Genomic DNA, 27,251 nt, shown 5'->3' on the forward strand with positions numbered 1-27,251 from the left:
GGGGTCCAAATTTTCTGGGGGGGGGGTCCATGTTGGAAAAATTGAGGAAAATGGTGAAAATATATGATTTTTAAAGAAAATTCTCAGGGGTTTCCTGAAGCCCCCAAAAAACCTCTGGATCCGCCACTGGACTACTACAGGCTTACCGAGGTGATATGCAATTACAACAGCATATTTTATATAAGTAACTTCTGTTTGTTTATGTATTTTGTATTGTATTATTGTTTCATGGTGACTGTTTTTTCTGTTGTGACATGTAAATGTTCATGTTCCTGTCTTGATCAAGGGGCAGATCGCCCTGAAAATTTGACAATAATTTTGTCTGCGCTGTCGTTATTACTTCTTTGCCCATATATCTATTTAAGTAATTCGGATCCAGTGCAAATATTGGACAATACTGCCGTTGTTAATTATGAGACCTATATATTTATGAAGATATATATGTTATTGTCTTTTACCATACACAAGCACATCATACAAAATTGCGAATTGTTGTAAAGGAACTTACAAACACATGACATTTGTTTTTATTATTGGGATAGCAATCCTGCCTGATATGTGGATGAAATGAAAAGTCAACTGAATTAAAATCATACATCAATTAACTACAGTACTGGTCGGGTATTGAAGTGCTAGTCTTAGTTATGATTGGCTGAAACTGAGTGTTACTTACACACAATAGTTAAACTGTCTAAGGCTGTCGAATAGTACAAATGAAAAAAGGAATGCGCCTGCTGTACTTGGCGTGGAGAATCGACTTTATGTAATATATTATTATATAAAATTCACATTATCAATATTGTAAGTTTATATTTATGTTATATGTGAAGGAGGGTTATACAATGAGCAAATCAATTGTTCCACCCCACGAAAGTAGCTAACCGTGATTGCTTTATACGGTACATAAGGACGATTGTTATTGGTCTGACCGTTTAGGTAACTTTTTATGATGTACCAGATGATTGAGTGTGATCGAGATGTTGTGTGACACGGAACACAACCTATCTAAACGTAAACGTGAAATTGAACTCAACGGGATCATCGTTTTTTTTTTTCTAAACTTAAGCATGAAAATAAGGTACAGCTTTCAAATATAGCTACATTATTCATCAGTAAAGCAGGAAGTTGTATATTGCAGAACCGGAAGTCACTGACTTAGTACCTTACAATCACATTGTTAAAAAGAGAGTAATGCTGGTGCCATGTACGACACGTAAGACGCTTGCTAAAGTCCAATCAATCACACGAGATCGATACAGATAGATAGGTTGACAAGGTCGGGGAAAGATAAATAGACTCATCCCGTGACGTCATCGGATCGCATCGCCAATCATCATTTATTATCATCATGATACATTTTCATTAGGTTTTTGCCCCCTAAGCTGTTATCACTAATGATCAATTTATTTGTTCCCGTCGATTGATTCCGACATATGTTGTCCCAAGGGTAGTTTGAATTGCCATCATCCAACTTTATTACATGAACTGATACAGATCAGCAGAATAAGTGTCACACACCAGGTATCCTTTGTATACGAAGTTTATACCTTGAAACTTAAATTTGAAAAGGTGAAATTTTCATAAATCAAGTTGCCTTTCGATTCTAACGACGCTTAATAATACTTTCCGGGTTCGTTTCTACTTATAACATAAACTAGAAAATATATGATAGGGAACATTTAAAGAAGGATAGAACACCGACAGTGTTTTTTTCAGTGGTATAGTTAATAAATTAAAAGGAAAATTATGAGTAAGTATTAATTTTCACAGTATGCGTTTTAGTTAATCTACAAAAGATATCTCAGGAAGAGGATATATGAAATATCTTTAACATGAAAATGTTTATTGAAAGGTAGCTGTTTTATTATGTCTAGATATAACAGCAACGCAACGGGCTCCATAGCTCAGTTGGTTAGAGCGCCAGTCTAGTAAACTGGAGGTCGAGGGTTCGACTCCCTCTGGAGCCTTGTTTTCTGATTACTTTTTGTTCTTTTACCGTGTTGTAAACCCTGAAAAATAGACCCATACAAATAGAAGGGCTTGTAATAATGGTTCACTAGCGCAGCATTTCGTCAAAATCCATTTTAATTTGATTTCATGCTTTTGACGGAATTTCCTGCGATACGATACAATCGGATGGAGGTGGGGATTGCAATTGTTTCTATACTGATTAGAAATAATTCCAAAGGCCCTGAGATAAAAACAAACATTCACCATTACAAGTATACCAGGGAGTCAGGCAATGGCGTTGGTTAACAAGTATACTAGTAACTGTCCTATCTCTTAGCATAGATCAGTAGAAGAGATAAATAAAAATAAATAAAATCAAAAAAAGATACAACACGATAATTTAGGTATCCTTATTATTAAATTGTTATTTTTTTAAGACACGTGAATTATAGAATAAAAATCAAAACTACATAGTGTCAACGACCCGTAATTCGAAATAGGGGGGGGGGGGGGGGGGGGGGATCACACGATAACACATCGGTATATGACAGGTTTTGATGTAAACAGTATGCAGTTTGTCTAAGGAACTGATATCATTTTTAACAAAGAAAATAATAGAGATAATATATCCCTGCATCAACCATATGGACACTGATTTCGCGAAGGCTTGACAGTTTTTGTACTTCCGTTCACAAATTGATACGACAAGGCGGAAGGTTAAAAGGAGATCATTTCTGTCCTATGTGAAAACGGAAAGATTAACTCCTAGCATCTGTTATACAGGAGAAGGGGATAAAAACGATCCGAGTGGAGCAAGAAAATAGATCGTTAACACCAGATAAATCTGTGCTGATTGACAGTTGTTTGTAGAGGAGACGAGGTGATGAGGATGGAGGAGGTTGGGGTGGATGAGTAAAGGAGGAAGAAATAAGGAATTCATCCTATCATCATAGTGGTTAGGTTCAAACTCTAATAACGACTTATGTTCGACTGAGATAAGTTTCATTGTGTCGAGGACCTGCACGTGTTCATAAATACTCATAAATACAAGCCGGACATGAGTACAGGCACTGACCTAGGGTACTCTGGGAATTTCATAGCTAAAGTTACATACTAAACAGGACTAAAATAGACCAAATTCAATTTATTTTAAAACAGATCAGTATATCTTTGCGACATTATAACTTCACACTGCGTTGACAGCAACGACACAAAACCCAATAAAGAACAGCTTTGATCTAATAAAGAGTTAATTTGGGGCTAGATTTGATTATATTTTCGTTAGCGTTATTTAGTAGGCCCCTTGGTGAGCCCCGTACTGATGACGGTCCAGTATGACGGTGACACTCTCCTCCTTACACACAGATGGTCACAAGGGTTTACTTCCACACTCATTCATTAACTCGAGGAAATACTCGGCTCAAGCATCGACTTCTTCTCCTCTACCAATATGGCGGATGATAGGTTTCCGGTTTATGGGGGATAACAATACAACAATATCTCAAGCGCTTGAAGGACGTTAGCTGTTGACAGTAAATCCACGTGCAGGTGTTCAGATTTCATGATCTTCACCAGTCTGCCTTCACACTTTCTACTTACGTATAGGGTTATAATAACGCATTGTGTACGGCAGTGAAACGGATTGTTGATAATAAACGTCAACTCCTGAAATATTAACTGTCATTGTATTGAAAAAGGGCTTCCTTACAGACAATTAAAATAAAATCGGTTGTTTCTATTGCCGTAAATTTGTTTACATGTGTTGTCGATATTGGGAAAATATAATTAATTAGGCCCATCGATCTAGTTAACAATTCAAATAGTTGCGTTGTAACAATTGTTCCATACATATCGGTATCACTCTATTGATGCGACACCTGTATGGGAAGGACATCTGCTTATCTGTCTCAGGTAAAATTAATCACACAGGTAATACAATGATACAGAAATGAAACATAACAATTTTGTACTTTTTTCATGTCACAAATTATGGCACATTTCTTTAATACAGATCACTCGGCAATCCATTTCACATTTCTTATACCTGGGAACGAAGTGTGACGCCTTGCACACCTGTATATATATACTATCGAACTTCAAACAGGTAAAAAGTAATTAATTAATACCAACATGTCAATAGGACTCATGCTTTTAAACATTTCAAAATAACGGGATAATAGACGATTTGTATGGCAGTGTTTTGTCACACTCACTTGCTATATATCTCACGTATTCCTTTATTGAATTATAGATGTCACGTGACAGTGACGGACAGACAAATAAACACTATTTTCTGGTTGATCCAAACATCCTTGTTACAGAAAAATTGCGAGAAAGATTTGTCGGAACTCTTTGAAGAACTTGGCCAGTATCAGTTTACACGTTGAATACAGATATAGTTTGTGTGTGGTTTATTTGCATAATTTGATTGGGGACATATAGGAACCAATTATGAGGTTTAAAACAACGGCCGTGTCTGACAGCGTTGCAAGAAACGATGTAAGTGCATCCATTCTGTTGGTGGAGATAGTGTAAAAAGACTTTAGCTAAACATGTATGGTTCTTAGTATGACCACTATCAAAACGTATTTGGTGTGTGAAACTTAGAGTCCAACCAATCTTTTCAAACCATTTGTTTGAAATTGAGATTGGAGAACTAAACAGCATAATAATATATGGCGAATTAATCGAAGCAAAGCAACACACTATTTTTTAAAACAAACACATATCCTCCGAACTAAAAAACGTAATGTATCATATTTGCCGAACTAGAAAACACATCTACGAAACTGAGCAACAATGAGACTTCATTTGACTAACTCCTTGACATCGTCACATATGTAGCTCATTTACAGGGAAGAAGCCGTCGTATTGTGATACTGTCACCAGTGTCATTACGGTTACAGCTCGTTACACTATCAAGTTCGTGTACCACTCCGCCTCGACCGTCACCGAACATCACAAAGTCCTCATAACAAGTCTCTTCAGACCGTACCATTCAGATCTCGTTTGGTGACTGTTCAAGTGTTGTGTTTTCTGTATCAACAGGGCCGTATGAGGAAGCTGTAACGTATCAGTCGAGCGGGTGACGTAATAGCCAAAACCTGTTATTATATTCCTGTAGAGTCACAGTGCTTTCCGAATTAAATGAATTTCTTCACTTTTTTTAAAATGAAACAAGAAACAACAAGAGAATACAGAATTATTTATAAAACCATACAAAGAACGAAAAATCGAAAAAACGATAGAGACCCTTGAATAAGACCATGCCTTCCGGAAGGTTAAGAGTCTTCTGTTTTATCAATCACACGTACCATCTAGGTAAAACCCTAGTCCGAATGTCACATCCTCGACAACGAAACAAACGGCACCTTAATTAACATCTAGCCATCAACAGGCCAGAAATCTTTCTGTCAAAATGTCTGAGTCTGGTTTCAGGGACAGGGGAAACTCGGACTTATCTACATCAAGTTTCATATCGAAACAAAGAAACATGTTTCCCTAAAAGACCCATCTTCGCTAACCAAAGGGATACGATTTGGGACGTTCTGCAGACCGGATCGTACTGGTTTGTAACCCTTAGCTGGCGAAGATGTGAGAGGTCATGCTGGCGACCGTAACACCTATCCATACTTCTCAGATTTAGAAAATATACAAAAAAAAAACACAAATTATTGATGGTGCTCAAATTTAATAGTTCGTTTGATGTAAAAAATCGTCAACCTTTTTTGCATGATTTCCAGAGTCATTTTGTTTTTCAAGAAATACATTCAACTTTCTTGAGTGATTGACCTCTTGTTCTTTAAACAATTAGTCGTAAAGTTCACCTGCAAATTGTTACACTGCTAACGCTAAATAGATGATATGAAGAGTGGTGCCTAGGGAGATACCCCATATATTCCAAGGGTTGCAATTTCCCGATGTCTCCCTAGCATAAGACACAGTGGCCCCCTCTGCTTCTCCTGATTCTACAGTCCACTCTCTACACACGTTAGTCGCCTCTTGTGGTAACATGCAGAAGGATACATCAGAAGTATTCTATCCCCGAATCGTCGGAGCCAGCAGGGACCAGTTTGGACGGTTATTGGTTATTACTTTGACTGTTTACTGAATGATCTTACCAGACTGGCTACCAGCCACTAACTTGGCTACCAGCCCCTAACTTGGCTACCAGCCCCTAACTTGGCTACCAGCCCCTAACTTGGCTACCAGCCCCTAACTTGGCTACCAGCCCTCAACTTGGCTATAAGTCCCTAACTTTGCTACCAACTCCTAACTTGGCTATCAGCCCCTACCTTGGCTACCAGGTTCTAACTTGGCTACCAGCTCCTTACTTGCCTACCAGCCCTCATATTGGCTACCAGCCCTCAAATTGGCTACCAGCCCTCAAATTGGCTACCAGCCCCTAACTTGGCTACCAGCCAATAGCTTGGCTACCAGCCCGCAACTTGGCTACCAATCCCTAACTTGACTATCAGTCCCTAACTTGGCTACCAACCCCTAACTTGGCTACCAACCCCTTACTTGGCTACCAACCCCCAACTTGACTACCTGACCCTAACTTGGCTACCAGCCCTCAAATTGGCTACCAGCCCCTAACTTGGCTACCAGCCCTAACATGGCTACCAGTCCCTAACTTGGCTACCAGTCCCTAACTTGGCTACCAATCCCTTACTTGACTATCATTCCCTAACTTGGCTACCAGCTCCTAACTTGGCTACCAGCCCCTAACTTGGCTACCAGCCCCTAACTTGGCTATCAGCCCCTAACTTGGCTATCAGTCCTTAACTTGGCTACCAGCCCCTAACTTGGCTACCAGGCCTCAACTTGGCTATTAGTCCCTAACTTTGCTACCAACTCCTAACTTGGCTATCAGCCCCTACCTTGGCTCCTAGGTTCTAACTTGGCTACCAGCTCCTTACTTGCCTACCAGCCCTCATATTGGCTACCAGCCCTCAAATTGGCTACCAAACCCTAACTTAGCTACCAACCCCTAACTTGGCTACCAACCCCCAACTTGACTACCTGACCCTAACTTGGCTACCAGCCCTCAAATTGGCTACCAGCCCCTAACTTGGCTCCCAGCCCCTAACTTGGCTACCAGCCCTCAACTTGGCTATAAGTCCCTAACTTTGCTACCACCTCCTAACTTGGCTATCAGCCCCTACCTTGGCTACCAGGTTCTAACTTGGCTATCAGCTCCTTACTTGCCTACCAGCCCTCATATTGGCTACCAGCCCTCAAATTGGCTACCAAACCCTAACTTAGCTACCAACCCCTAACTTGGCTACCAACCCCCAACTTGACTACCTGACCCTAACTTGGCTACCAGCCCTCAAATTGGCTACCAGCCCCTAACTTGGCTCCCAGCCAATAGCTTGGCTACCAGCCAATAGCTTGGCTACCAGCCCGCAACTTGGCTTCCAATCCCTAACTTGACTATCAGTCCCTAACTTGGCTACCAGCTCCTAACTTGGATACCAGCCCCTAGCTTGGCTTCTAGCCCTCAATTTGGCTACCAATCCCTAACTTGACTATCAGGCCCTAACTTGGCTACCAGTCCCTAACTTTGCTACCAACCCTAACTTGGCTACCAGCTCCTAACTTGGATACCAGCCCCTAACTTGGCTACCAACCCGCAACTTGGCTACCAATCCCTAACTTGACTATCAGTCCCTAACTTGGCTTCCAACCCCTAACTTGGCTACAAGTTCCTAGCTTGGCTACCAGCCCTCAACTTGGCTACCAATCCCTAACTTGACTATCAGTCCCTAACTTGACTATCAGTCCCTAACTTGGCTACCAGCTCCTAACTTGGCTACCAGCCCCTAACTTGGCTCCCAACCCCTAACTTGGCTACAAGTTCCTAGCTTGGCTACCAGCCCTCAACTTGGCTACCGATCCCTAACTTGACTATCAGTTCCTAACTTGGCTACCAGTCCCTAACTTTGCTACCAACCCTAACTTAGCTACCAACCCTCAACTTGGCTACCAATCCCTAACTTGACTATCAGTCCCTAACTTGGCTACCAGTCCCTAACTTTGCTACCAACCCTAACTTGGCTACCAGCCCCTAACTTGGCTACCAGCTCCTAACTTGGATACCAGCCCCTAACTTGGCTACCAACCCTCAACTTGGCTACCAATCCCTAACTTTACTATCAGTCCCTAACTTGGCTATCAACCCCTAACTTGGCTACCTGCCCCTTACTTGACTTCCAACCCCTAACTTGGCTACCAGCCTCTAACTTGGCTACCAGCCCCTTACTCGGCTACCAAACCCGAAACTTGGCTACCAGACCCTTACTTGGATGCCAATCCTAACTTGGCTACAGCTCCTAACTTGGATACCAGCCCCTAGCTTGGCTACCAGCCCTCAACTTGGCTACCAACCCCTATCTTTACTATCAGTCCCTAACTTGGCTACCAGACCCTAACTTGGCTACCAGCCCTCAACTTGGCTACCAATCCCTAACTTGACTATCAGTCCCTAACTTGGCTACAAGCCCCTAACTTGGCTACCATCCCCTAACTTGGCTACCAGCCCTAAACTTGGCTATCAAACCCTAACTTGGCTTCCAACCCCTAACATGGCTACCAGCCCCTAACTTGGATACCAGCCCCTAACTTGGCTACCCGTTTCTCACTTGGCTACAAGTCCCTAACTTGGCTTTCAGCCCCTAACATGGCTACCAACCCCTTACTTTGCTACCAGCCCCTAACTTGGCTACCAACCCCTAATTTGGCTACCAACCCCTAACTTGGCTAAAAACCCCTAACTTTGCTACCAGCCCCTAACTTGACGACCAGCCCTAAACTTGGCTATCAGTCCCTAACTTTGCTACCAGTCCCTAACTTGGCTACCAGACCTCGAAGTTGGCTACCAACTTCTCTCTTGGCTACCAGTCCCTAACGTGGCTAACAGCTTCTAACTTGGCTACCAGCCCTCGACTTGGTTACCAATCCCTAACTTGACTATCAGTCCCTAACTTGACTACCAGTCTCTAACTTGGCTACCAGTCTCTTACTTGGCTACCATCCCTCAACTTGGCTACCAACCCCTAAATTTGCTACCAGCTCCTAACTTGGATACCAGCCCCTAGCTTGGCTTCTAGCCCTCAATTTGGCTACCAATCCCTAACTTGACTATCAGTCACTAACTTGATTACCAGCCTCTAACCTTGCTACCAACCCCTAACTTGGATACCAGCCCCTAGCTTGGCTACCAGCCCTCAACTTGGCTACCAATCCCTAACTTGACTATCAGTCCCAAACTTGGCTACCAGCCCCTAACTTGGCTACCAGCCCTCAACTTGGCTACCAACCCCTAAATTTGCTACCAGCTCCTAACTTGGATACCAGCCCCTAGCTTGGCTACCACCCCTCAACTTGGCTACCAATCCCTAACTTGCCTATCAGTCCCTAACTTGGCTACCAGCCCCTAACTTGGCTACCAGCCCCTAACATGGCTACCAGTCCCTTACTTGGCTACCAGCCCCTAACTTGGCTATCAGTCCTTAACTTGGATACCAGTTTCTAACTTGGCTACCAACCTCTAACTTGACTACCAACCTCTAACTTTGCTACCAGCTCATTACTTGGCTACCAGACCCAACCTTGGCTACCAACCCCTAACTTGGCTACCAACCCCTAACTTGGCTACCAGACCTCTAACCTTGCTTCCAGACCCTAACTTGCTACCAACCCCTAACTTGGCTACCAGCCCCTAACTTGACTTTCAACCCCTAATTTGGCTACCAACCCCTAACTTGGCTACCTGCCCCTTACTTGACTACCAACCCCTAACTTGGCTACCAGCCTCTAACTTGGCTACCAGCCTCTAACTTGGGTACCAGCCTCTTACTTGGGTACCAGCCCCTAACTTGGCTACCAACCCCTAACTTGGCTACCAACCCCTAACTTGGCTACCAGCCCCTACCTTGTCTACCAGCCCCTAATTTTTTATGAAGAATTTAACCAGCTGCATTTTACTACTAGCTTATCTCCTACTTTGAGAATTTAAATCAGACATCCAAGTGAACAAAATTATTATTTTCAATATAGCAGTAAAAGGAAGTAACAAATTTGGTATTATATTCGGGATATGGTATGCTTTGACGGACAAAAAATAATTTTAAATTACAGTTTAAAAATTAGTCCACGTCATGAGGACGTGGACTTTTTCAGCACTTTAAAACTCAAATTCAGTCTCTTAGCTTTCGTATAAAATATAACCACTTATATGTCTTCTCTTTAGTTGTTTTCCTTTTGTCTTACATTGCTGTAAAGTACATTATGACGTTCAATGTCTTAATAACGGGTATTCAAGTATCATTGCAATGTTATCATTATAACAGAGAGATGAATTCGGCCATAAGAACATTTGTCATGTTTTGCCGGAGGTATCACACGATCTTTTTTACCAGATAATAGAGCTGACGGGTGACTGACACTTTGGAACGTCGCTCGGACATCTGGCTCGACCAGAACCACGTGACACGGATGGCACTCGGTCATTATCGCTGTTTTTACGATGGTCCATCTGATCGAGAAATTGACAACACTTGTCAGCGATACTGACACTCAACAACAGACGTATCACCGGTTGACGCATGCGTACTTTATTTCCGGTGCATTAAGAACGTTGATTTCTCAACAAGATAAAATTTTATTCCGAAATCTTAGAGCTGAACGCGATTTAGTAGGAAACCGTGTTAATTTAAACGAGTATGTATGCATCTCTGACCACACTCACTGAAGTCAGATTATCCACAATATAAATACTGTCATTTTTTTCTTCATAATCAAGTAATGGTTTTTCATCGCATACTCTCCTCGTTTACGAACCTTAGCAATTATAACTCAACTGTTTGTTGTATTGTGCTATTCGTCAATTTTTATCATTTTGATTTGGTAAAAACAAAAATCAAAAATCCATGGAAATGTTTATGCAAAAACAGATGTTAACTTATTATAATAATACCCATATCCGACAATATTAATGACAGGAATATCGTGAATTCGAAATCGAAAACCATATCCGTACCACAAATATCGACTTACACACAGTGGTGAGAATTTGGCTAGTCTTTTCCCAATGCGGCCACCCATATGGCCTTTCCGGCAATGTCGATTTCCCTGTAGCGGCCAGCTGTTTTTACCCAGACCTCTCACAAAGGAACATTGATTTCCAATCGTCGGTTGAAACGTACATACGGTCAGCTTCCAGCAACTTGCACCGGGCTTTTTTTATTTAGTCCGCCTGGGATAGTTAGCCGAGTGTACACCTTGCATTATTGATCCCAGTCCTTTGTAGTTACGTGTTTGAAAGGGGAAGGTGAGGACGGGCGCACGTGTTTGTCACCTGTCCCTCGATAGCTAGCACCGGTCCCCTCCTCCTCCCCTGACACACCTGTACGGGGACGCACTGTCATAGGGCGCGGGATTTCTCGCTCGTCTATCATTGATTGTTAGAGTACACCCTACACAATAGTAGATACATGGTCAGTTTTATTAAAGCATCGGCCGTACTCTATGGAGCAGATGCACCTGGTCAGTCTGTCACTCAACACACTGATGGTCGTTAAGTGGTTGTCAGCATAACGCACGTTTGGTCTCTAGTAAAGAGTATAAAGAAACACGTTCCCAGGCTCTGAACTGGCATGCAAATATATTCTGCTTAAAATTTACAAATAAGTAGACAACATCATTCTTGTGTATTTTATTCACATTTTTGCTAATCAACAAATCATTTATATTTGTGAAATATCATTTCATGTTTGAGAGGTTCGCTTTTGCCAAGGTTACATTACTTCCAAATATCACATCACGAAGTGCTTACACATAGACTATCATTGCTAATTCCTTTACGTTGTCAGTTTCAGAAAGAAACATTGCAATTGTAAATTCTAGATATCATTGAAATTGTTCATATGTCCCGTTGTCTGTTTTTAAATAGTCTTATTAAAAGGTGACAAGTACGTAAAGAATTTCATGATCTCATTATTTTTACAGAAAATTGAAAATAGTTGTCCCGATTTTCTCTTCTCTCCACAAACCCATGATTGGTGCAGCTTTTCGTGTCAGCCATAAGTTGGAAAGTGCAGCTGCATGCACATTGAGGAACTAGCCCGGACCATAAAACCCAATAGGGCGTTAGAATCCCCCATGTTAACGAATGGCTGCCAAGATAAAAGCTCCGCTCCATTTCTAACGACTATGATGACGAAATACACAGTGATTTCTTTTTAAAAAACTGGCTCAATTCGCGATGTTATTTGTATTCAATGGACATTTTATTGTTGGAAAAATTAAAACCAAAATACACTTCTATTTTTGTTTGTTTGTTTTCTGTTATTTTTTAATGTATTTATTTGGCTATTATTTTCTTTGTTACTTCCTATCACAGTTAACCGTTAAATTCAAATCGTTTATATATATTTTTAAATGTGTGAAGTACTTTAGTTTGTATCGTGTTTGGCAAAACGTGTACCAAATATGTTTAGGACGAGGAGAAAGGCGCAGTAAACGAAACATAACCATTCGTGACCTCACGAGTCAAAACATGCATATGGCCTGTTCACAACTGGTCAGCTTGTAGCACGTACACTATGGACCAGTGGTCAGTGACATTTATTGTCCATTAATGACCAATTATACACAGTTTGATTTGCACAGATGATAAATGGGAGAGTTTGTAAAATAAACAGGCGAGATTGACATCTGCCCCGCTTGACCATGGCAGGACAATGTGACGTGAACATAAAAACAGGTATCAGTCAATATGGCCGCCCGGGAGCTATTAACAGCTTGACCGTTTGTTTATAGATATATTTATTGTGCTTTTTATCCCTATAACAATGTATATCAATGACACGTAACGGAATAAAGGGATTATTGCAGATTTTTGTTTGTTCGTTTTTCAATATCTTAGACATGATAATCCGCTACTTTTATTTTACAAATGGTCGCAAGCTAACAACTCATTGATGACCTATGTGTTGTTTTACATTACGGGTCTCTCCTAAGTCGAAGAAGCTTACAACCATGTAGATATCAAACTTAAAATATTGTAAATACTTCTAGTTAACCCAGAGATATCACAACAGCATTACAAAATACCAAGACACTGTCACCGCCTCTTACAGCAGCAGGGATAGTGATGCACTGGATGGTTACTATTGCCAATCCAATGGAGTCACTTTGACCATTTTGACCGAGAGAAGTGCATTACCCTCCCCGAACCCACCCCCGTTTGAAATAATAGTATGTACATGAGCTAAACTATCAGTGTAATACATTTGAACATATTTAACTTACTAATGGTAGGTAAATGTAGCAACCCCGTTGGCGAAATTTTGCACGTGTTCGAACTCTTGAATCACTTAGCGATGGCCGGACTTGACCATTAGGTTTACGGTATAGGTTTGCTTTTGTTTTCCTATCAGTCCTGTCAATTACTGAGAGTAAACGACCCCCTATTAAACTCCCTCCCGCGGTTACAGCCACGACCGCGCGATTGTTGGTATAAGTAATGAATTAACGCTATCTCTTCTGGAAGTCTATCAACAAATTCTGGTGTGCAGATGCGCGCAAATAATTTCTCAATTACTGACCATGGCAAGGAGAGTATTCCGTGACACGGCAGCTGTCTATAATGGTCAATTGTAGGGCAGTCTATCGACCCCGACAACACCGGACGCCATGATAGTTCGCTGCACGTGCATGGCTACGTCACAAGTCACGGGATGTTCGGCACAAACAAAGCCCGCTTCGCAGCTGCATATTCATTAAGTAATTACCCCATGACACAGGATGACACGGGAAATAGCCACTCTGTTCAGACCACGTGCGTTTATAGAGCTTTCTTCAAAATATTGGTAACCAGAGGTGTTGGAGAATCAATCGGGAACTTCTGACTTTTTCCCACAAATGTCAAAACAAACGAAAGGATGAATCTTTTTGAATTTTGATATTTGAGGTAGATCAAACTAGATGTGAAAACAACACGTTTGATTTCTAATGGATGAGTTCTGTACAAGAAACATGCACACGTCCCATACAATTTTATACATTTGTTTTATTATTAAAAACGATAGAACCGTGCTGAACGTTCTGTGGTCCTAACCGCGAGTTTTGGTTACATGATACACTGTAAGATACTTTACAATAAAGAACTTAAATTTCATTTCTACACCTATTAAGGGAGAAATGCATTTCTCAAGTGTGAAAGCATAGTGTATTGCTTATGGTTGTTCTGGTGAACAAGAGCTGATCGTAAAATAGAATTAAGGAGGTAATGGGTGACAGTGTGTGTCGTTAGCAAGGTTTTATTCTTTTTCCTTCTGCGGGTTCGGGACGGTGGGGTTAATTATTTTGTGGGGATTTCGACTTTTTTCATTCGCAACTGTATTTTTGTTTGAAATGGGTTTACATGTTTCTGCTCCGAGATTATAACGTTGTTTGTTTTTTAAGCGGAACAAGGAAAACAAATATAGACTACGCGTTTAAATATACAGATCAGGAATATTGTAAAAACCTTGAAACTTATTTGTTGAACTTTGACAATTACTCAATCCTGAGACACTTAAACTCATGTCTGATCCACTCCCGACTTTTGTTTTAAACAAATAAAAAGGTTGAGCGAAAATTCGACAGAAATATATTATCAAATGACACATCTTGGATTGATAAATAGATCAAACAGTCTGATAAAATTGTGTATGTTACTTCTTGGTATACAAGTAATACGACGCCATTGCTGGGATTTATTTGTTGACACGCGAAGATGTAACATCGCTATGTTGTTCAAGAGTTGCTTTGTGATGGTTGTTTATCCAGTCGGAATATGGACTGGCCTTGTTTTTACAGGTGGGGTGTGAACCAAGATCTATACCCCCAACTACCACTGACCGGGAGTCGGTATCGATAGACGCCACTCAATGGAAGCATGTGCGCTGTATTTCTTTAATTTTACAAAAAAAAGGGGAGGGGCTGGTGATGACTAATAACTAATTGTTTATTATAAAACCTCAAAAGTCAGTTTATATCTAAGTTATTATTAGGACGTGGAAAGGGGCGACACCACAAAACAGCTAACATACAAACTAATCTAGTTGTTAGACTCTTAGTTTTTACTACTAGCCTATGCCCCCTAGTTTTTACTACTAGCCTATGTCCCCTAGTTTCATACATCCAAGTGATACAAATTATTAGAATCTATTTTTTTTCCTAAAAACTTCAATGTTGTAGAGACGGAGGCTAGTCTAGTTATAACATTTTTGATTGGATCGTTTTGATCTTTATTCATCTGTTTATTTATATTTTGTGTTGCTTCATCAATATATACAGAAATAACCTATCATGCAAGCTTTTAATAGAGAGAGAAAAATTTAACTGTTTGTGACATTTCCCCTTTCTGTGCGGACCTCAGTTCTATTAGCATTGTAAACCTTGCGCTACTCGGACAGGCCGAAAGTCCCGAGTGAGTGTTCCCTCCACGTGGAATAAAGAAACATTTGTCTGATTGACGTGTAAACATAGTGTCAGATAGATCACTTCCCATGTGGAGAAAAAATCTTAAATGAGGCACAATGGAAAATTTGGTTCACAGGCAAAACTATATATGGTCTAGTCTGGCGTTTGACAGATACCCATTTAATTAACCCTTTCAGATCCACATGTTTTTCAAATATTTAAATACCAAAAATAAAATATCTATATTATATGAATTACTTTGTCGCAGTTGCAAATCTAGTACAGGTTCAAAATAATAAGATTGCAGTAATGCCAAGTACTTGCAGAACAACAGGTTACTTCTCATCTCCTTATGTAACGACAGATGATACCGCCTATGTCATCGGAATTCCGTATTAGAATAAAAATCTATTTCCAATAAAATCATAAAATGTTGATGTCATCGGAAACATTCAACAGGTAGGAGTGTTATTAACAACTCCCTCCGGTAAATCTGTCTACGACACAATTTACTGTCACGCATTTCTATTTTAGTGGACCCTTGATGTGATGGTTGTTATCGACAGGATGTAGTAATCAGGCTGAAACTTGACGTGGGCGACCAGGGAGTCGCCTAATGAGCAGTCAATGTACACTCATACAGGTTTTTTGTTGACAAATATATTATGCTAGTTATATAATGATGACGTTTGATTAGGTAAATGTTTCCAATACAAGCACATTTTACCATTATTGCATTTTTTTCATTCGATGTTTTGCAGTTGAACACCTAACCTAGTCAGTCCTCTTACAACTTTCTGTCCATTGGAGGGAGAGTGGTGGAGGAAAGTAGCGATAATGGGGGAAAGTAGCTGCACTAATCAAGATGTTTTCATGTCGTAATTTCTCCGAAACATACAAATATATTTACATGTACTTACAACGAGTTTTGTTGGTTTTCGAAGAAGGGGAAACAGTATAATATGCGCCAGTTAATGTTTTACGTCGAGCCCCTGGAAGTTTTTTGCGTGTGGTTTACGTGGTAAATGTTCCGGTGTTATATTTCATATCAGCTGTCAAATCACCCTTTATCGCCTCGTTAGTGTAACGTATGAGCTTCGCGAACAATTTCTATTGAAAAGCTTTTTGGGCCTTTCTGGCACGCTAACGAGGCTCGGGCATATGGCTTTAACCTTCATTTTTCAGTTTATTACACTTCGATTGACACTTTTAATAGCCAAGAACATTACATAACAGAAGTATTTAAAAAAAAATATGGGCAGAGTGTTGTCATATTCCCCAGCTTTGTCGCGTGTAATGTACAAGGTAGCTATCGAGGAGGTGTGCTATCCACGGCCACTTGACACTATCGTAGTGGTGGGGGAAATCTTATTACGTTAAGTAATGTGAACATAACCAAGTAATATTCTAATAAATTGTTCCCGGCGGTGGAAACGACGATTTTGGTGATTGTTAATGAGATGTTAATGTGTTTTACTTTTATCAGAAAACTGATCGCTGGAATGGTTTATCAGCTTTTAGTTTCGGATCAAAATCGTGAACTGTTCAATGGTAGCTGCAGTAGATCCCTAGTACTATGGACCGTTTTGGGTACAATTATTCCATACTATCGTTATAGCAACCTTGGTCAACTTTATTAGATCGATGCTGCACCGTTATTCAAGACAGTAGCAGACATTGTAAATAGCAAAACACTTTCAGAATTACGTATATCAATGTTTAAGAACCTTAAATTGATAGCCTGTAAATAATAGGGTCTGTGATAGAAAATCATCGTTTTTGGTGTTTATCAGGATCCATAGTTTTGTACCAATTCAACCAAGTAGTCAGTCGTAACAATAGTGAACATTGGAAATCATAGACCAAGTTCCGATCCCTTGTTTGGGATTGTTTAACATAGTATGTTTGGATTGCTTTACGACCAATCGTTAGGACGTAGCCTGTTCCAAAGGAACATGAATTATTTTACGTGGTGGTTAAAGTTATAATTAACAACAAGAAGCCATGTGTATATAGAAACGTATAAACAATTTAATATGAATTTTCTTTTTAAAATTTGAACTCGACAACAACAAATTATAAAACAAAACATAACTGAAGAAAAAAATATCCACTGGTATGCATCCTTGTATTTGTTCGGTGGTAAAGTTTGTGCTTTTGTAACTACTAATCGGTGGGTTACGTTCGCAAAGTTTACATACATCACATGTACATAGATCTATATACACCCTGTACAAAAGTACAGTGATCCTAGTGTCTGGACAAAGTCACAGGACAACGAGTGTCCATTCACGATTGTCTCCGCTAAAACTTCCTCTTTTTCTTCCATATTTAATGAAAACATCGGCAAAAGTTCTCCTTTTCCATGTGTACAACACTTCCATAGTTCTGATGTATATTCAAGAGATTGGTAATTAGAATACAGTTCTGTTTACTCTGTGCAAGATAGAACCACGTTATTCCGGCTCCATAGTATTCCAACTTCATGAAATTCCGTGTAAAAAAATACAACACAATGTTCCAACTCAAAAATTACACCAAATTAAAATCATGATGGATGTCCATTGAAACTGAACATCCAAATCATAACTGTCTGATGAACCAGGGCGTCTGTAGTCCTTGTGTAGTCTGCTACAGTCCGATCGCCATTGCACGCGCTTTCGCCGTTGCCTAGTAACGGATGCTTCGGCAGTTGACGGCGTTACTGTCGCCCTTTGGGGTTCATCCCGTGTGTGACGTCACATCGGATGGACAGCATCCCCTGGATAATTGGTATCCGATTTCTACGTCACAGCCTACAACAACACAAATAAATAGACATTGAGTACATTTTGTTTTAAAAAATAAGTTTAATTTATGACAATTAAAATGGAATGATCATTTACTGTTCCAGTGAAATATTGAAATTATTATAGAAACTTTCTCCTGTACGATGTCAAGTTCAACCAAGTTCAGAATTTCTAGAGAAAGCACAAGTAATTTTTCATGAAAAATAATTACACATAAATCTGTGTGAACATTTGCTGTTGACTTTGATGGGTAAACGTCGAGTGATTCCCATGGCCACCCACTTAAACCCAGTGCAGCGAGCTCGTGTACTGGAATGCTACGCGGTCTGAACACCTGTTCACTATCTATGACGGCCCAGTCGAGTAGGCGCCAGTAAGTCTGGTCCGTCTCGACCAAGCATTCCAGCTATTCTCCACTGTAACTTTTCAAAATACAGGTGCAAGACTTAATTAGAGACCCCTAGCATCACGTGCGCACACGGTAGATATAGGATTGGGTTTAATTAATCTCACCTGTCGAGAATTTCCACATGTGGACTGGTCTGTGGAAGGATCGTCTATTTCGACACATCGCTCATCGGACAAATCTGTCAAAAAAATAATTTCATACTTATAGAATCATATTTCGTAGGGTTATGAACGGTTGATTATCAGTATTGTCCATTGTTACATACAACATGTAAGGACTACATTACCATGATTTATTCAGTACGCTGATTAGCGAACACCTGTGGTAAATCGATCGACGATGCCCTTCTGACGTAAACAACGCTGATGAACATGACAACAGTGGCAATTACACTGTATACACTTTATAAATAAAAAGTCAAATAAATGTTAATTTAACATGAGTGATATTTTAGAAAACATAAGTTTGAAGACTACTTTCGACAACACAAACATTATTTTGACTTCAATTTAAGAAATGTAAATAATTAGAAGTCTTACCTCGTTTAGAACTGTGTTGGGTTGTGCCTTCTCACTAAGAGGTGAACGGCAGCTCGTGGGTGTCAGGCTCCCCAGTACAGTCGGCACTTCCAGAGCAAGTTCTAAGTCCAAAATGTAATCAATCACGTGCTGAAGAAGCTGTGTTTTTGACACTTTCTTGTTCTGGGGTAGCGACGGCACCAAGTCCTTCAGTTTGGTGAAACACTCTGTCATCTCAGCTGATGTTTCGTCCATCTTCGGTTTGAAGATTCTGGAGTCCTGACGGATTCCAAGCTCAACCGCTGGTCTCATGCAAGCTTGTGTAACGGCCTTCATAATGTATCCACGACAAAATCAATAAACAGGAGAGAATTCCTTTGGCTTGTTATAACGTACGTGTGCTTTGAGAGTTACAGGCAGAATGGTGAAACGAGGAACTCCACTCGATATATAAACGTAGCCGTGTGGGGTTAGTTATGCTCATGTGTACAATTGTAGCGAGTTAAGCCCCGCCCACCGATCGATTACTTCCCAGACACGTGAGTGGTTGTTATAATGTGAGTGACAAGTGAGAAGCACATCTAGGCCAATCGGGGTTTCTGACGTTATAATAGCATGACGGGCTACGCCCCTGGGCTGGATAGCACTAATCCACCAGCTCTAATGATTACTGCTCAACTGAGGGGTGTTTACACAGACAAGAGGGTTGTAAAAACATTTTACTACAGAAAAATCGTAATCACTTCTAAAAATATCGGAGTGAAACCTTTTACGATAAGACGTACCAAAAACTACCATATAAACACTAGTTTGAACAAGAAGTTACTTTAAAGATTTAAGAAAAGTTCAGTTAGTTTCTTGACAGGTAACGCTATTTGACAGGTGATAAATTGACACGCCGGGACCCGCAATCCCCCCCCAAAATCCGTCCCGACGGTCTGGCGCCGGGTTGTGACGTCACCCATTCATACAGTGGGGCCTGCTATCGTATCGGCGCCAGGCGGACTGAGTATAACACTGTGCTGTGCCAATCAAGTCGTACTTCAAAGCTACCGCCTAGCTTCGGCTGATAAATTGCATTAAAATTCGTCACCTTCGCCCTAAAGATACTTCACACAAGCACACCTGCAAAATTTGCATATATTTATATACAGTGGGAAGTATTTCAGTTAGATATCGCTGGCGCCAGACATCTTCTCGAGATTAACAAAAATAAATACTCGAGTAGAGTGGGGGTATTCAGGTTTATCGGAATGTGTTTCTACAGGTATTCCAGTACAGCGTTTTTGTTCATATTTTAAATCTGGATATACTTTTCTCAATGATATAGACATGATGTGTCATTAAATATAAACTTGTCTGTGATTTTAAAAAGTTTTTTTTTATCTCAATAATAATTCTTTTAAATAACTAAGATAAGTTGATTCATCAAATTAAACGTGTTCGTATTTTAGGTATTTTCATATGCCTTGGAAATCCCACAGACTAGGAGATACACAAGTCTGAATATATTTTCCCACAAGCAATTGACAGGTGCACAATTTAATTACATACTAAAATAAAAAATATATTTACCAGATGCAATTAAACCCTAGGCGAATGTTTATGGATGCGCAGTATTTACAATGAAATACACATTTTATAGAAGAAGAAAAAAACAAATGATTTTATGCAAATGATTTAATGTGCAAATCATTTTAAATATGTATGGCTCTTAAATTTCAGTTTACGTACAAACATGAAATGTATTTATTTCCGGTGTCTGAGTTGCTTATGAATCCTCAACTTGGATTAAATTGAACTGATTTGCATTTTAATGTCTTTTTAAATTATAATGAACTTTTAACGATATAAAATGGTCAAACAAACACTGTCAGCTACAGATAAATGTAAAGTCGTTGATAATCGCCATCAACAATGTAAATGCTTCATTTTAATAAAAGCAATTTTAAAACAAATTTGACATAGTTGCCTAATTACCTATTTATTTTCCATGACTTGACATCCAAAAAACCTCTGTTTGATCGGCGTCTAAAACAATAAAAGTCCAAACAAGGAAACATTACGTACACTTTCGTGTCGCGATGCGTTGGGCACAGATTTTACGGTATTCTAATATAATCATGATGAAATTTAAACAACAAAGAATAAAATATTGATTTATCGCTTAACCTTTTTATTTATGTTTGATCTCCTCTGAGAGTTGTATAGTTTATCAGCACTAAGGACAGTTTGAGTACACCTATAGTATTCCTGCCTCTTAAATCAGTTTATCAATTAATGGTCCTTACACGTCTATAGTGTGGAGGTGAACGGTGTCTGGCTGCTCATTTCTCATTTTGTTCACACTATTCGATGATTTTTCATATTTTCTGCCCAATAGTGTAATTCAATAGTCATGAAATATTGTACCACAAACACTGAAGAATAAAATTAAAGACATTTTGAATTGTATAAGCATATATTTGAGAAACAATATAAATACCATCCAATTTATACTCATACCGACATCAAATAAGGTATATTTCATCGTAATTGTAACCCAGATCTTTCGCTTGTCAGCCATCGACATTAAACACCTATAAATAGGGGCATTTACAAAAGAATTTCAAAAATCAAGCTAGAAAAAATGAAACATCATGTGTTAATTTGCCATTGATTATTCGATAAAAAATAGTGCGGTCGAAGAAATTCCTTTATTGTAAAACATATCGCCATTAGCATAATTAATTGATCAGTGTCAGCAACCAGGGGTTAATATATATCACACATATACTGTCAAAAATCTACCTGAATAGAAAGTAAACATTGTGTTCATTTTTCTCATGTCGAGATAAATAATCGATGGTATTTAATAATATTATATATGAAAGCTCCGCCTTGTTCTTTACTTAACGTTAACATGGGGATAATTATGAAAATCAATTATTTCGCGTGTCATTTTTATCATCTCTTACCGACAAATACGATTTAATAACTGTGTTTCTTCAGAGTGTGAGGAAAGACAGAAATATATTTAAGTCTGTAACATAATTTTAGTTTGATGGAAGTGAAATATGCTGACAATTTATAGGTAGACCATTCGAAACAAACCAAATACGTCAGAGTTTAGGCGATATTTTTCCAACTACAACCGAAATAGGCAATAATATAACTTACAATCCTAGTTTGGCAACTTTATCAATCTATGCCAGAGTTCGGTTACATCAGAAACAGGCAAACATTTCTAACCACGAGCAGACACAGCTATTTTTTTCGTCCAAATTAGGGTAGGCCAATTTTTGTTTCTTTAGAATTTCACACATAATATGTCATCAAATTATGTCGTACTTTTCCAGACCAATTTTGTAATATGAATTCCAAAAATAATGACATCATAACTCCAAATGACACCAAAACTATTTGATTTAATGCCTTTTCATCACCATCGCAGATTCAATAAAATAGAACCATTGTCATAATAAGATTCGTCACGTGACAAGTCAAACCAATGCTAAAAGAGGAACCGGAAGTCAATTTCTAAACCGAGGAAACTGAAACCGACATAGCTAACACCCGCAAGATAATCGTGATCGCAGAGACCGATACTGGGCCACGAAACCATATTAAGATCACATCTCAAGGACACAAACTCAGGCTAATTGTAGGAAAGTGGAGCCCATACTACACCACCATCAGATTTGACACCGCCTCAGAGTTGTAGCCAGATGCGGGTCTGCTTTTCATTGTCGAGTCCACCACGCAAGGATCGTGGCGCCGACTTCTCTAAAAACACAGTTTAACGAATGTCCATGTTTTTGCCATCAGCTGCACATACAGAATGTTTTCACATCTGGGCGTCACTATTATACAGGGGCTGAGAGTGACATCATACACTTCTGTAACCGTCATTCAGACCGTCATTACCGCTATAACGCTTACACAAAATAACANAAACCCCCCCCCCCCCCCCCCCCCCATCAAAACCTTCAAACCTCAGCAGACAATGTATCTTCTCTTTAATTCTAAACCATATTTAGTGTTTAAGCTACAAATGTAAACAATTACCACACGCTCGGGATTTCTTTTTGATGTAAATTTTCCCCTTAAGTTAGTAGATACAGCTGGTTGGAGGGAAGTGTCATTTTAGTCAAAACTGCGCAAAGATTTTAATTAAGTCAGTGATGTTAGAAAATATTCCGAGTCCGAGTTGTCTAAAAACATTACTGTGAAATCGGTAAAAAAAAGTAAAAAATCTCTTAAATGAAAAATCTTGCTTACAGCCAAATCCAAACTTAGCAGGATAATGTATTTTTGTAACCAGTATAAATGGTTGGTGAAAGCTTTGCCAACTGGTTCATTGGCTTTAATTAGGTTTTTGGAAGATTTCGGATACAGATGTTGTAATGTCTGTCGGTGTTAGCTCCCACAAACTCTCGTGAGGCACTGGACAGCTGTCCACAACCTTTATCTGCCCCTTGGATTTCTGGGCGCGTTCGATTCGTGTCCATATGTCCATAGTAGAACAAAGACGGGTACAGAGGAAGACCGCATCTGTTCTAGATATTCCCACATGGGTCTTGTTGGTTTTTATCTTAGAATACACACAGCCGAGCCAAGAGGAACTACGGCATATCGACGGCCAGCTCTCGTATACATCACAGGCATTTTAAATATATCCAGGAAGATCTAATAAAAATGTAAATCCGGTCTGAGTAGGGTATCCATGGAGTGGTGAAACTCTCCAGCATTGTACAGCGCTCTGGAGCTCGGCGCGTGTCAAAGTGTGCTTCGTGGATAGTACGCGTGGTCTTTGTATTAAATATCGGTGGTAGGTGGGTTCAGAGAGCTACACCTATTGTTGGGATGATAGCTTGATTGCGCTCGGTAAAGACAGTCGCGTGCCAGCTACGCCACTCTCAGGTGTCGACCAATCAGAGCGCACAACGTCACGACACGGTAGCTGCTTCCATAGGCCGCTCGGTGCAAAAACGTAAACAGTGGAGTAAATTTCTCCTCTCGCACACGAATCCTGATAACGTTACGATAGAATTGCTACTGTCTCGCGGCGTTTTCAAACAAAAAAGGAATTTCTACATATTTAAGGATGCATTGCACAGAGGTAATACATTTCAAAGTAAATAGACTTTATACAATTTTGATTAGACTTTAAAAGGAAACGTTTAATATGGAAGGATGGTTTAAAAAGAAAGGATACTCAAAAATACGTAATTGAAGCAGGAGAATTAAGTGAACGTAAAGAAGGATCTAATTGTAAGTTTGTTGTTGCCATACTGGTATGTTTATATTGTCGAAGTCCCTTCTCTACAATTACCGACCATTAGGTATGACGTCATGAATGCAGACTTGACACCAAAAGGCGCCATTTTATGTTAATGTGATGCTTGGTAATCGGATTCAAATAAAACTAAGAACAGCTTTAAATCCATCGCGTGGTTATGATTGACTTATTTACAAAGCTTATGTGTGACGGTATTTGACGAATAGGTCTACCTTGGCGTATTCACATTTGTTGGTTATATGGAATGAATCGGCGTATTTACTAATCTTTCTGAAAGGGCATGTTCATGGTTTCATGTAAAAAAGAAATTATTACCTTTTCATTCATATCTTTATTCCTCCATAATTGAAGGGTTACATAAATACATGTATGCATAATGAATAATTAGTGAATAAGTACAGAAATACGTGCAAAAATAATTTATGTGACAAATAACAAAAGTAGAATTAATTCATTGACAAAAAATGTGCTGCATATAAAGTTAATCGAGGAAAAGAGAAGTAACAAAAAACATAAAATAAAATATCAAATATATGCTACATTACAAAACACTTTAACTTTTTAACAACGTAGAAGTAGTATGATATGTTCAGGATTGCAGTGAATATTATTGAAATGTTAAATCTGACACTTTGATAATAAATGAGAAACAGTCCAATCTAAACGATATTAGGTCTTTTACGTTAGTAAACAACTCTTGCAGTTCTAAAGGAACAGCCCCTAGCAAAGTAGTAATAAAACAAGCACGTTCTAAAGTGTCAACAAATACATATACAGCGACTGGATAGTGTTCACAATTTTTGTAAGAAAAACATCCCGTAGATCTACAATATCGGGATGGCGACAATCAATGCAAGAATGTGCTAAAGCATCTTCAGCATAACAATTACATTTTAAACATAATAGTTCAAAATCCGGATTAATTGTCCATAACTTTGCAATTTTCTGACAAAGTAAGCCATATCGAACATTTAAATACCGCCAGAAAAAGTAGAGTTGCGATGGTACTAGAGTAGTCTGAAGAATTTTGAAACGACTGAAATCATTGATGGCATTCAAGCGAGTTTTCCAATCGTCCTCCTCCTTCTTCAAAACAGAATTTTTAACAATTTGTTTCCACTGAACCTTCTTCGGGAATGTACCCGTTTTAATAAATTCATACAGATAATTTTGCAGACCATACTTATGTAAAATAGACCATACATTTGGAATTACACCATCGGTACCCTTGTAAATATGATAATACTTATGTAATAAACGCAATAAAACTAGTTGCTTTATGGCACAATATGGCACAAGATTGCACAACGGTCCTAAACAGTTGAGTTTACATTCTTGCGGAAAGGGATGTTAAACCCAACATTCCTAAACAGATGTCAGATCTAGTACGTAAAGGAAAACATTGAATCGATTTTACACAACTGTATCGCAACTGTATAGACCACGTGGTAAAATGATAGATCTATACAGCCGTAAACCAACTAAAGGGTTGATAGTCTCTCCTATCAGATTGGAACCGAGAAAACCAAAACATGAACTTCTAAACTTGTGCACGACATTGTCTATGTTAGGACGACCTAGTTTATATTTGTCAAGGTAGACACCAACATGGACGATACTTTCTACTTCATTTACTTCTATCGAACCAAGTAACCATTCGCGTTTAGATCTTGAATACATCGTTTTCGATTCATTAAAAACAATTATACCGATTTTGGAAGCATTATATGTAAACCTCCATTTTCAACTGTACATGAAACACATATTCATTAATTTATCTAGAACACATTTGTTATACGCCAATAATACCATGTCATCTGCCTGCGTAGGGCAAGTGACATTAACATTTTCAACAAAAAATGCAACATTTGAGTTACATAAACTACCTAACAATTCATTTATATACAAAGTATACATCCATGGAGATACAATACTCCCTTGCCTCGTTCCCTGTTCGATGGCGAACCATTTGGATTGAAAGCCTTGATACAAAACACAACTCTGCATATCTGTAAACAATGAAGCTGATATTTGTATATGTTTAACAGAAAACCCCATTTGATGCATTTTGAAGTAAAGACCGTTGTGCCAAACGCAGTCAAAAGCTTTAGAAGTATCTAAAAAACAAGCAAAAAGCTTATTTTTGTAATCTTTGGCATAAATACTAGCTTCATGCAAACGGAAGGACGTCATGACACTACTCACTTGTTTTTGAAAACCATTTTGTTGAGGACTTACATTAAAAATATTTTCAGACTTTAACCTTTCTAGGAACAATTTTCAAAAAATTTCATGATAACAGGCAATAATGATATTGCACGATAACTATTAGGTTCAGCTTTTGATTTATTATGCCCTTGATAACTCCTCTTTTGAAGGACAAGGGAACGTAGTTGGTAGATATAAAAGCATTGAAAAGCTTTGTTAAACAATGGTAAAGTGACACATGAGCAAATTAAAAAAATTCATATACAAGTAAGTCGTGACCAGGAGCTTTACCGGAGGGTAAAGATTTGCATACTTTTTCAACTTCCTCAACTGAAAGTTCATCACAATTTGAGACAACATTCTCGTCTGAACAAAACGTTTCGGTATTTACTAATCTTTCTGAAAGGGCATGTCCATTATTTCATGTAAAAAAGAAATTATTACCTAAAACGTGATGCTTTTCAAGAAGGGAGATAATTATGACGCTATAGACTTTTCATTTATCCTGTTTACATAACTCATTTAAAAGATGATTCTTATGCTTTTGAAAGGTGTATATAGTTTTGCGAGTTGGTTATTAAAAAAAATATAAAAATATAAAAATATAAATCTTACATCCC

General features: G+C 39.0%; 1 protein-coding gene and 1 non-coding gene across 2 annotated transcripts; one reads left to right on the top strand and one right to left on the bottom strand.

Moving 5' to 3' along the window:
* The first annotated feature begins 1,893 nt into the window (after positions 1-1,893).
* Positions 1,894-1,967, top strand: Trnat-agu. Its single transcript has one exon. It is a non-coding gene; the product is annotated as a tRNA-Thr (tRNA).
* A 15,468-nt stretch (positions 1,968-17,435) lies between these two features.
* LOC110465631 (DNA-binding protein inhibitor ID-4-like) lies at positions 17,436-20,049 on the bottom strand. Its single transcript, XM_021521583.1, has 3 exons — positions 19,164-20,049; positions 18,729-18,802; positions 17,436-18,221 (listed from the first exon to the last, which is right to left on the bottom strand). The coding sequence occupies exons 1-2, from the start codon at positions 19,476-19,478 to the stop codon at positions 18,773-18,775; spliced, it is 345 nt and encodes a 114-aa protein (XP_021377258.1). The 5' UTR covers positions 19,479-20,049; the 3' UTR covers positions 17,436-18,221; positions 18,729-18,772.
* Positions 20,050-27,251: the final 7,202 nt, after the last annotated feature.

Source organism: Mizuhopecten yessoensis, unplaced genomic scaffold, assembly GCF_002113885.1.
Source record: "Mizuhopecten yessoensis strain PY_sf001 unplaced genomic scaffold, ASM211388v2 scaffold11095, whole genome shotgun sequence".
In the NCBI taxonomy this organism is placed as follows: domain Eukaryota; kingdom Metazoa; phylum Mollusca; class Bivalvia; order Pectinida; family Pectinidae; genus Mizuhopecten; species Mizuhopecten yessoensis.

What these genes read in the sequence shown, in the direction of transcription:
- LOC110465631 (XM_021521583.1), bottom strand. Translation starts at nt 19,478, where the DNA reads ATGAAGGCCGTTACACAAGCTTGCATGAGACCAGCGGTTGAGCTTGGA. An exon ending in CCAACACAGTTCTAAACGAG is followed by an intron (nt 18,803 to 19,163) that starts GTAAGACTTCTA and finishes TTTTTTTGACAG; the next exon opens with ATTTGTCCGATGAGCGATGT.